Source organism: Austrofundulus limnaeus, unplaced genomic scaffold (genome assembly GCF_001266775.1).
Source record: "Austrofundulus limnaeus strain Quisiro unplaced genomic scaffold, Austrofundulus_limnaeus-1.0 Scaffold12, whole genome shotgun sequence".
In the NCBI taxonomy this organism is placed as follows: Eukaryota; Metazoa; Chordata; class Actinopteri; order Cyprinodontiformes; family Rivulidae; genus Austrofundulus; species Austrofundulus limnaeus.
Window position 1 is genome coordinate 3,902,959 of NW_013952414.1, and position 10,493 is coordinate 3,913,451.

The window sequence follows — 10,493 nt, forward strand, 5'->3', positions numbered from 1 at the left end:
TATTAATAGTTTTAATGATTTCTACATTGTCAGTCCTTTTTTCTAATCTGTTGTCAAACATGTACAGTAATGGGAAATCCAGACTCTCGACCGTTATGTGTTAGCCATTAGCTTCTCCAGCCGATCACACGGTCACGTGGTTTCTGCGCTCTCCAGCTGTTCTATAGAACCTCCTTGGTTGAACCTCAGACAGAAACTGGTACACTCTATAGATAAAACCCACAAACACAAATGTGGTGTGGTGGTGCACATAGTTCAGTGCAGCTGAAGGTTTTCAGACCCCAAGGGAAACTCTCCACCGATGAATGGTACAAGACAGGAGACCAAAACTCAGCTGTCAAACTACATCTAAGGGATAATGACATTAACAATCCCATTCTGGACAAAGAAGAGTTTGAGAGGAGGGTGAAGAAAGCCAATTTATGAAAAACAAGAAACATTAAACGAGGTTTCAAGTTTTGCAGCTTTATGCATGTGACCAAAACATCTCGTCTGCAGACCAGGTCAGCAAAAACTTTTATAACCCTCATGAGGAGAGGAGGTAAAGTGATTTGTATGTGAACAGAAACGCGCTACACTTTCAAAGTTTAGAACTCTGCATTTTTTTAAAAAAAAATTTTTTTAGTTGAACTGAGAAAACTCAGAATGAAAAACCTAAAAACAGAAAAAGAAGTAAAATCAACTTAAACATTTTCTTAGGATTGTTAAGTCTTAGATAACTGAGAATCTACACCAACATTCCTGTTTTGGTGTCACAACTGATCATTAGTTACAGTTTGGAGCCGTCTTTTCACAACAAATAGCACATCTTATCTTAACAAAATGCATATTTTCTTGAAGAATCCTACTTGAACTAGCACAGCTGACAAAGTCTTGGATGAAGGTGGAGATGAAAGAGTGAGCAGAACTGTAGGTGTCTCAGGAGACGCAGTGCTAGCCTGAGGGCGGATGGTGTAACACTAAAGCCCAAACACGACCCGCTATTCAGTTAACCTTTAGGGAAATAGTGTGACTGACTCCATTGATTTCTGCTGCTTCACAGCTTGAGCTTATAGGGGGGGGATGTCTAAAAGCAAGTGAGTTTAGATGAGAATGAACACACATACCAGTCGAGCAGAGATTGACTTACAAACATGCCAAAACTTAACTTTTGTTATCAGAAAAGTTTAGAAGTACAAACGGTTCTGTTTTCCTGCTGATGCAACTGAATTATGTTTGGAAACAGATCAAAGTTATCACGAGCGGTTGAAGTGAAATTCCCCGTCTGTTCGCTCCCCTTTGAATTCTTCTCGACTAAAAAAAAATGTCTGCAGGTGTGCTGGTTTTCACGTGCAGCGTTTTTTTTACATTTGTGTGCTGGAATGCAAGCAACATCGGGCAGCCTGATCGATCTGGACGCGGCACCTATTGGAGCCACGCTCTGGTCGTACACTGTGAAACACAATGTGGCCTTTGGAAAGGACAATGGGACTTTTAATGAAAAGTGTGCATGACTCAGTGAGATGGTTAACCGCAGACAGGCACGGGCCGGGCACAGTGACTGTGYAAACACTCAGAACAGACACACGTGCAGACCTTGTGGGCAGTTGGCCACGTAGACGCACAGAAGCTCCAGCACCGCTTCCATGGTGGGGTCGTCCAATAAGAGCCAAGGCCAGAGAGCGTGAAGCGTCAGCGTCAGACGAGCATCCGCAGCAACTACCTACACACGCAAATAAATACGTTTAAACATTTGTACTTCCAGAGAAAAAAAAACTCTAATTCAGATTAATAATTCAAACTCAAAGGCACAATAGTTGTAACTAAAAGATAAACACACACAGGGGCAGAATATGACAAGTTAAACACTCCAGGCTGTTTCAGTTCAGTTTAACCACTAAACTGGCTGTACAGGCCCTGTCACCCTATAACTTTTCAGACAATTTATTAATTTTCTAAACTATTAAATTGCTAATAAAAGTTATGTATTTGATCAATTGGTTAGCATTACAGCACATGTCAAACACAAGGCCCGCGGGCCAAATGTGGCCCGTGGGTGGCTCCCGTCTGGCCTGCCAAAAACAAAAAACTTTTTTTTTATTTAATGTAAAAAATTGTTTCTTATATCAATGGTAAACTTTAAATTTATGATTATGAAGAAATTGGTTAGTCATGTTAGATACTGATTTTAAAAGCACTACACCATTTTCTTAGTTTTCCTTTTTTTAAGTATTGACTTTTATAATCCATTGTTTAACTATTATGTCTTGATTAAAATGGTTTAGATACATGCCCGAAACACCATCACAACACATAAAAAAACGTTAATCAAACATAAGAACAGGTTTGTTATCTGAGTGTCTGCAATTCAGCCGTAGGCCAGTAGTGGGCGTACCAAGCACTGAAGAACATGCATATATGCCGGAACTTCCGGTTTTCATTCAGCGTGGGTTTCATGACTGACGGATCAGCATTAAACCTCCGTTCATTCCAGTCACTGGTGTTGGATGGTCCTCATTCTCTCASATTTAAATCTATTCAACATTTTTGTGGTTTTGTCTTGATTTCAGCTAATGAACACTAAATTTTCTTACAATGAAATGCAACAGAATAAGTTTAAAAGGTGAAAGATAATAATACTTGTCTTGCTATTCAACATTTTTGTGGTTTTGTCTTGATTTCAGCTAATGAACACTAAATTTTCTTACAATGAAATGCAACAGAATAAGTTTAAAAGGTGAAAGATAATAATACTTGTCTTGCCCCTGAGCTGCTGGCTCAACTGAGCAATTTAAATGGTAAATGGTAAACGGACTGTCCTTGTATAGCACCTTTCTACCGAACCAGAATGCTCATTTACCCATTCTCACAGCACTCTACTAAGTCTCTATAAAGCTAACATATACACTCAATCTACAGAGACTAATCAGTGCTTTAAATCACATTCATACACTGTTGGACACACATCGGAGGCATTAGGGGTGAAGTGTCTTCCTCAACGACACAACAACTGACAGCGGGAATGAGGGATCGAACCGGCAACCTACCAGTTCCAGGACGACTCCCCTAACCACTCTGTAACAGCCCCCCAAATTAATTATTTAGCTGGATAGCAGAGTAATAATGTCTTAAAATAAGCTGCTTTAAAGCCAGCATTGACCATAAACTACATCTCCCATAATGCATATCGATCATCCATGGGAMGTTCCTGTCAGAAAGTGGGAGAGTTCAGAATACAAGATGACAGCCACTCACTACAWCTCATCAGTGAGTAAAAGACTCTTAGTTTTACTTTTAATAATGTTTCTGTATTATTTATTTCACATTTAGTCACTTAGTACTTCTCAGTGTTTATAAGAGGAACGTTAAAACACTGTTTAGTCAAAGTTAACTTTGTGGGCCACCATAACGCTCATGTGGCCCTCAGTGAAAATACGTTTGACACCCCTGTATTACAGTATGTACACACCTAAAAAAAGCTTCCAATTGAGTTTTTTAAATTCCATCTTCAACATACATGTCTTTAAAATTTTCATAATTTGGCAWAAGTCGTCTAAAATGTTATAGTGTGACAGGACCTTTAAGCTACTGACTGTAAGGATACTAAGAAAAATGACTTTAAAGGATTTCTAAACGAGAATAAAGAAGCTATGATGTTAGCGGGACCTTGCACCTTTACTGTAGGTGAATCTCATTTAGAGAGGTTCCACAAAAAACCAATTAGCTGTGGGGAATAAAAAGGCAGGCACAGAAGCTCACTTTGCATTCATCGTTGCAATAAAGAGCGCTCCTCAGGATCTCCACAGTCAGCTTGACTTCCTTTAAATAGCCGCCGTCCTGATGGTGTGGGGGAAAACAAAACGAAAAAATCAACACGTTTAACAGTCCTGAACCAAAACCAACCTTTACTGCCCTCATTAAGCACTTGACAAGAGGAGTAAGAGAGCTTTCTGCTGAGTAGAACAATGCATATTCATAATATTTATTCCACAGCTCTTTCATGTCGGTCGGTTTGTTATTCCGTCCTGCTGAGAGAGACGCACACAGGCGGCTGAAAAGTGCTGAGATTTGAACATTTAGCTTCACCTTTTTGCGGTGAGAAGCCCTGTCGGGTCGGACCGACTCCAGGTGGAGCTGCGAATGGGTCTGCCTCAGCTGCTCCACGCAGCTGTCGATTAAACCGGCTGGAACAAYGAACAGAAGCAAAGCGAGTGAAAAAGATGCAGGTTTTATTTTACTACCACAGCTGATAAAAAAACCCCAGCTCTTAACAATAATGACTGATCGAAGGGGATCAAAGATGACCTTTGGCTGCGTAGTTCTGAGCGGTGGGACTGCAGGTGAGCAGCGCCATCAGAGCTCTAGCTGTGAGCTTCTTTAAAGGGTCCTGGAGGGTCCTCTTCTCGAAGCTCTGTCAACAACAGTCATAAACATCTGTCGTGAGAACACGGTTTGAATCAATAACATTTAACGTGCTTTTTCTTTTAAACTGACAGCTGATGTCTGAGAATACTCGTGTATCTGTAACTTTCCCAGCTACCTGCAGTATGAGCTCACACAGCTGGCTGGCAGAGGACCCATTAAGGGTATCTGACAGGTCCGTGCAGTGTTTGGATGCTGAGCTCGTGACCTCTTTGTTGCGACACTTTGTCTCCTCTGTGAAAACTGTAGAGAGGAACTGCAGAGCGGCCGTGTAGAGAAGAGAGTCTGCACACTTCTCATTCAAACACGCTGAAATTGTTCCTGCAAACATAAATGGCGGGGGTGAAAAAAGTAAAAATAAAAAGTTTGGTAGGAGAATAGATTTTATGTTAATGAATGGCACTGAAATACACTCTGAATCACAGCGAGACTAAATAGGAAATCCATAGTTTAAACCCCTCGACAGCTTGATATTTGTCTATGACTGAGGTGGAGGATGCACTAATCATTCGAGTCTGTCTGCAGACACCTGGTTACCATAAACATGTCTGTGCTGACAAAAATACACACTCAAAGGCTTGACATTCATCTTTTACTGGACTCATTAAACTTTGCTGCAGCATCATTAATCAGAGAGGAGGATATGAGGAGGAGGAGGAGAGGTAGTTTAATTATCCTGTCCTCGCATCAGTTAAAGAAAGTTTACACAAACAGAAATGATGCAAATAGAATGTTAATGGTTGCTTTACTTCTCAGGAAGGACTGAAGTTGCACAATTATACTTAAAATGCTAATTCTTGGGAGTTAGCAACTGCTAGCATCACCTCTTTACAGTGATGGTTCTGATTGTTTGGTTACAATCAGAATTATTTGTGGAAACGTTCTGAACGATTAACATCTTACCTGTTGTGGGCAGCTCTTCAAACAACTTTAGTTTGGAAAAAATAGAATTTAGTTCTCAGGGCTCTAGAGTGCGACTAATTTGGTGGCAAATGCGACCCATTTTTAAAAAAATATCTCCAGTTGCACTGGTGCGACCAGTCGTTCGAGGAGGAGGCAGAGAGGCTGCCCACCGAAAAGTAATAAATCGATCTAGCAATATCAACATGGCGCTCCGCTCTACACCCCACACACACATACACGTTTCTTCTTCTACCCTCATGGGGWCTTTGCATTAAATTAACCTCACACCTGACCCAAAACCTAACCTCACCAGGCTGTGTGTACCGGGAAACTGTAGCAAAAACATGCACACGCACGCCCCATGTAGCGAAACAATCGTTTATTTATTTCGAACCAGAATATGAAAAACCTTTTTTTTTTAACTTTGGAGATGAAATGTGGACGGTTTCTTGCTCTTAAGTTCATTTTGCAGTCAGATTCTGCTCTGGGAGAGCAGCAGATCATTTCAGCAGCATGAAGAAGCTTATGCGTACGGCAGGCCACTTTTACATATTCAGCCTGCAACAGAAAATGTGGATGAAGGACAACAGAGCTGCTTCATGGAAGAAGAACCTCAGCTTAGCMTGTTAGCTTTAGCATTAACACTGACGCTATATTGCCTTATGTATTAGCTCGGTGCTAGCGCGACAAACAAGCTAAACTTAGGTCCTCCATCCATATTTTCAGTTGCAGGCCGAGTCATTTTTGCATTTCCTTCTCTATCATGTGGATGAAGGACCTCAGTGATGAGAGGAGAATGTGTACCGCTGAGCTAATACATATATATGGTGATAGCGTCGGGGCTAATGCTAAAGCTAACAGGCTAAGCTGAGGTTCTTCTTCCATGAAGCAGCTCTGTTGTCCTCCATCTATATTTTCAGTTACAGGCTGAGTCATTTCTACGTTCTCCTCTCTGTCAACGCTCTCTGGTTTTATTTAAAAGAGTCGATCATCAGATATTGTCCAAGATTAAACTTCAGGGTGGATATAGCTCGCTAGCAGCCTCGTACCGATGACCTATCCACGTCATCATTTACCCAGAATGCTTTGCAAGTAAATAAAATGGCCCCGTCCGTGTAATATATTTTTTAAAATTATGTTTAAAAATTATAAAAACTAAATACCCTAGAGTGTATTTTTACAGTCTTTGTTTTACAGTAAAAATAAATGTTTATCAAATAAAGTCTAATGTTACAACTAATCGTGGATCCCTTTAAATACCTTCAGTAAGTTATAGGTCTTGTACAATTATGGTTCAAATAAAGACGTTTTATTTTTTACTAGATTAACTAATTATTTGCGAGTTAATATTGCCTTAATGTTCAGTGATTAAAAAAAGTTAGGCACACCAGCGCAACCACTGCAAAAATTTAGTCTCGAGCCCTGATTCTGACCTGACTGACGAGCTGACGGCTGGTCTGAATGGAGCCTAGATGAAAGTGGGCCGCTGCCGTCTAAAACTGCTTCAGTTTTAAGTGATTTTGTAAAATTCAATGCAAATATTACTATTATAAACCTTAAGATTACCAAAGGTTTTGCACTACTTATTCTGGCAGATCTAATACCGACTAATACCAGACTAATTACCTTTATCACTTTCACCTCCTTTCAGTATCTGTACCTGCAAATGTCCGCCAGCGTCTCCCCAACACGGCAGAGACAGATGGGTGCGCTGCTGAGCTGTCTCTCTTCAGCAGAGTAGCCAGGAGCGTAAACACGTCTGTCCAGCTCACACGAACCACGTCCTGGGTACCTGCGTCTGAGGAGGGAAAGGGTGACTCACAGTTTTTATGACCACAGACTGCACTGTGGGGCAAAACACTGCACAGGAGAATGAAGCAGATGGCTCAATGGAATTTGGATGAGAGGCTTTCCTAAAAAGGTCAAGATTGATGTGCACAGTATAATATTTTATTATTACCATTATTGCAACTAGATTTTTTTTTTACTAACTCTATTTTATAAAAACCAAACTGAGTCTGACCTAATCCATTAGTATCCAGCATGAGAACAGCCAAGAGATTAGACAGCAGCTGTTTCAGGAAGTCCATCTGTCCAATCAGCTCTTTGTTYGCCATGATACAAGACTGCAGTAGTTTGGAAAAGCTGGACAAGAACTGAAGTGCAGTGACGAGCTAAAAAAAGAAAAAACACACACATAGATGCAGATTTAACAACAAATCCGAGAAAAACAAAACATGCTGCACTGTCAATGCTGACGAAAAGAACAAAAAAAAGTGACAAAGCCAGAAAACAAACCCCAATTGTGTGCTTAGAGCACAAACTTGTTAAGTATTCCACCCACAACAAAAAAATCTGGAGGTGCCCTTAGATAACCTGTTCTGAAACGAGCACTGTGTTCCAACCCACGGATTTTATGCTGGATCATAATAACGCAACAACTAAATAAAACTAAATTAAATATATTCCTCAAAACTCTGTTTCCCTCAGTGTTCTTCACCTGAGTCTTTATGTCTTCCTTCTCCCCAGGAAGGATGTTGGGTGTTCTCAGCTCAGTCAGACATTTCTCAATAGGCCCAATATTTACAAGACTGAAAGGGAAAACACACATAATGGAAGAACAGAGCAAATGAGTAACATATTTATTCTTTTCTGCTTGTAGCATGGTGACAGGTATCAAAGTTTCCTTTTATAAAAATAAAAAGTCTGTGATGTTTCTGTTCAAAACAATTAAAATAGTTATTAGAACTACGGAAAATGTGTAAAATATGTAAAAAGTAAAAATCAGTACTAGACTTAAGAGAACATTTTAGCCTTGGTAACATTACAAGGAGAGGTGCTGGTGCGGTGTTGACATGTGGCCTCTCACCTGGCCAGAACCTGGAGGAGCTGGTTGTGTCGGACGGCAGTGAGGGTGAAATCTGGCAGGATGGCCAGCAGGTTGGTCAGCAGGTTACAGTGGGCCGTCATGAGGTCGGGGGTCACCATGATGATGGGTTCCAGGGCTGAGGGCTCGCCTGGCTGGGAGTCCTGCGAGGTGAGCGAGTTGCTTGTGTCTCTATCGCTCTGGCCTGTGAGCCACGTCAAAAACACTTTGTGTGAATCACAGCTCAGTCTGCCTTGATTACAAAATCAAAAGCATCAAACCAAAGTAAAGGAAAAAGCCCAAAGTTTTTTTTCTAAGCTGAATATTTACGAGTGAATTGAGTTTAGAGCTGTTGCTGACCACATTGAGGTTCACAGTTTCCAAGGGTAAATAGTGTAAATGTTTATGTGGCATGAAAACCATAAACGCATGTGCACACTTGTACACACAGATGTTTCACTCTGTGGTACCTTGAGCCATCAGTCTGCTGGCAGCTGGAGTTTCATTTGTGATGCTCGATGGGGAGGAAACCTTAGGAGTGTTTGGTCCTGAACCTCTGATCTGCAACAGAGAAAAAAAAGGAAAACTCTTAAGATCCACTTGTTTTAACAAAGTGAAACTATGACAATTTACTTTTTAGTTGGATTAGTGTTAAAGCAACTAAAAAATGCAACCGTCAAACAGTATGGGTTTGTATTTATMTGTTGGTTAGGTCAGTGCAGACGGGCTCTCACAACAAGTTTGGTGGGAGATCTTAAAAAATGGTTTTTGTACCATAAATCAGCAGATTACAACATTACAACAGATCTGTACACATTTTCTTAATATTTCTCTTATTTTTATTGTACATTGTTTATGTGTACATAAGTGTGCTTATTTTGTAATCCTGGGTGTTTATACTTATTTTATTCTAGTGTGCTTATGTCTTTCCTTCCACATTTCTCTGATCTGAACGGTTGCAGCTGTAATACCTGTAATTTCCCTCAGGGATCAATAAAGTTTTCTGATTCTGATTACTACAGCATTATGGCAAAATACATAATATGCCTTTACTTTGATGCTAATATCAGTGATTTTGCTCATTGATGAAAACAAAATTGGTAATTTTGCCTTTATTCAATTTATAGATCCTCAAATTACAGGAAAATAAACCTTGGTTCACATTTATCAGCTGTGTTCTTCATCAAACCATACCAGACTGACCTCAGTGCTGGAGGTGGAAAGAGAGCTGGAAGGTCGTCCAGAGCTGATGCTGGGTGGTGGATCCCATCTCCAAAACAACAAAGAATTCTCCGAATCTAGAAGAGGATACGCACAATAACACAAAATACTACAATAACAAGATAATAAAAAGTAATTCTAACGTTGTTTCCTTTTCTGAAACCCATCATAAAGGTTTTAATAAGGGCTTACCAGTCRAAGTGCTCTCCTGAAGAGGGGAGCCACTGCTACCAGCAGCCCGAGGCTGAAACAGGAAAGTGTATCTGCCGCGGTAACACTTCGACGCAGAGAGCGCCACATTTTGGAAATAATGACAGTGGTAAAGCAGAGCTTGTAGCGCAGGGAGACCCACCACAGACACACCAGACACCTCATCGTGGACACACGGGTGCTGAAAGAGACAAAAGTGACGATAAACTTCAGTGAAATTTGACGCAAAATCACATTTTTACTGTACTAAATGTGCAAGGGGAATAGGAACAGATAAAAGCTATATGTTAAGTTTTAACATTAATGTCACTACATCTACAGGATGACATTTGTGTCCTAGATTTTTRTGTCTTTTTCCTAGCTAGTCCCTGCACAGCTTATTTCAAAATCCTTCTCCTTTTGTTGTTCTTCTCACTCAGTTCTCTACTTCTTTCTGCATCGTCGTCAGTAAATACTTCAGTCTTACAGCTCCCTTACCAGGTATCTGATTCCTAAATTAGAATGCTTCTGGTGTTTCAACGGAGAAACTTAATTAATTTGGAAGAGAAAGCTGTATGCCTGCACTTCAGCACAGCTCCAACTCAGCAACACCCCTGATCTAAGCTCAACAAGAGATTCCTCTCTCAGCAAAAGAGACCAGGAAGGTTAGCTTTGGAAAGGAGGAATGGGGAATGGATCCAAAAGGAGAAAAAAAAACATGAAAAAATAAAAAAATAAAAGGTTCACGGTCTGTAAAAGCTTTTTAAACTGGCAGGCAGATCTGCTGACCTGCCAGTGGGAGTCCTTGGCCTCCTCTGCGTTGGCAGGCATAGGCATCACCAGCAAGTTCTGCAAGATAAACGCAGCCTACACACACACACACACACACACACACACACACACACACACACAC

The 10,493-nt window shown here is 40.6% G+C and overlaps 1 protein-coding gene across 1 annotated transcript in view; it reads right to left on the reverse strand.

The window, feature by feature from the left end:
* Positions 1 to 10,493, reverse strand: part of rttn (rotatin) — a 41,537-nt gene that overhangs the window by 5,022 nt on the left and 26,022 nt on the right. The window contains exons 32-44 of the mRNA XM_014002352.1: positions 10,370 to 10,447; positions 9,584 to 9,782; positions 9,374 to 9,468; positions 8,641 to 8,731; positions 8,174 to 8,375; positions 7,805 to 7,895; positions 7,328 to 7,478; positions 6,965 to 7,102; positions 4,520 to 4,722; positions 4,285 to 4,390; positions 4,066 to 4,163; positions 3,739 to 3,816; positions 1,576 to 1,702 (exon numbers count right to left, since the gene is read on the reverse strand). Of these exons, the coding sequence (XP_013857806.1) occupies positions 1,576 to 1,702; positions 3,739 to 3,816; positions 4,066 to 4,163; positions 4,285 to 4,390; positions 4,520 to 4,722; positions 6,965 to 7,102; positions 7,328 to 7,478; positions 7,805 to 7,895; positions 8,174 to 8,375; positions 8,641 to 8,731; positions 9,374 to 9,468; positions 9,584 to 9,782; positions 10,370 to 10,447 (1,657 nt within the window). The remainder of the gene's footprint in view (positions 1 to 1,575; positions 1,703 to 3,738; positions 3,817 to 4,065; positions 4,164 to 4,284; positions 4,391 to 4,519; positions 4,723 to 6,964; positions 7,103 to 7,327; positions 7,479 to 7,804; positions 7,896 to 8,173; positions 8,376 to 8,640; positions 8,732 to 9,373; positions 9,469 to 9,583; positions 9,783 to 10,369; positions 10,448 to 10,493) is intronic.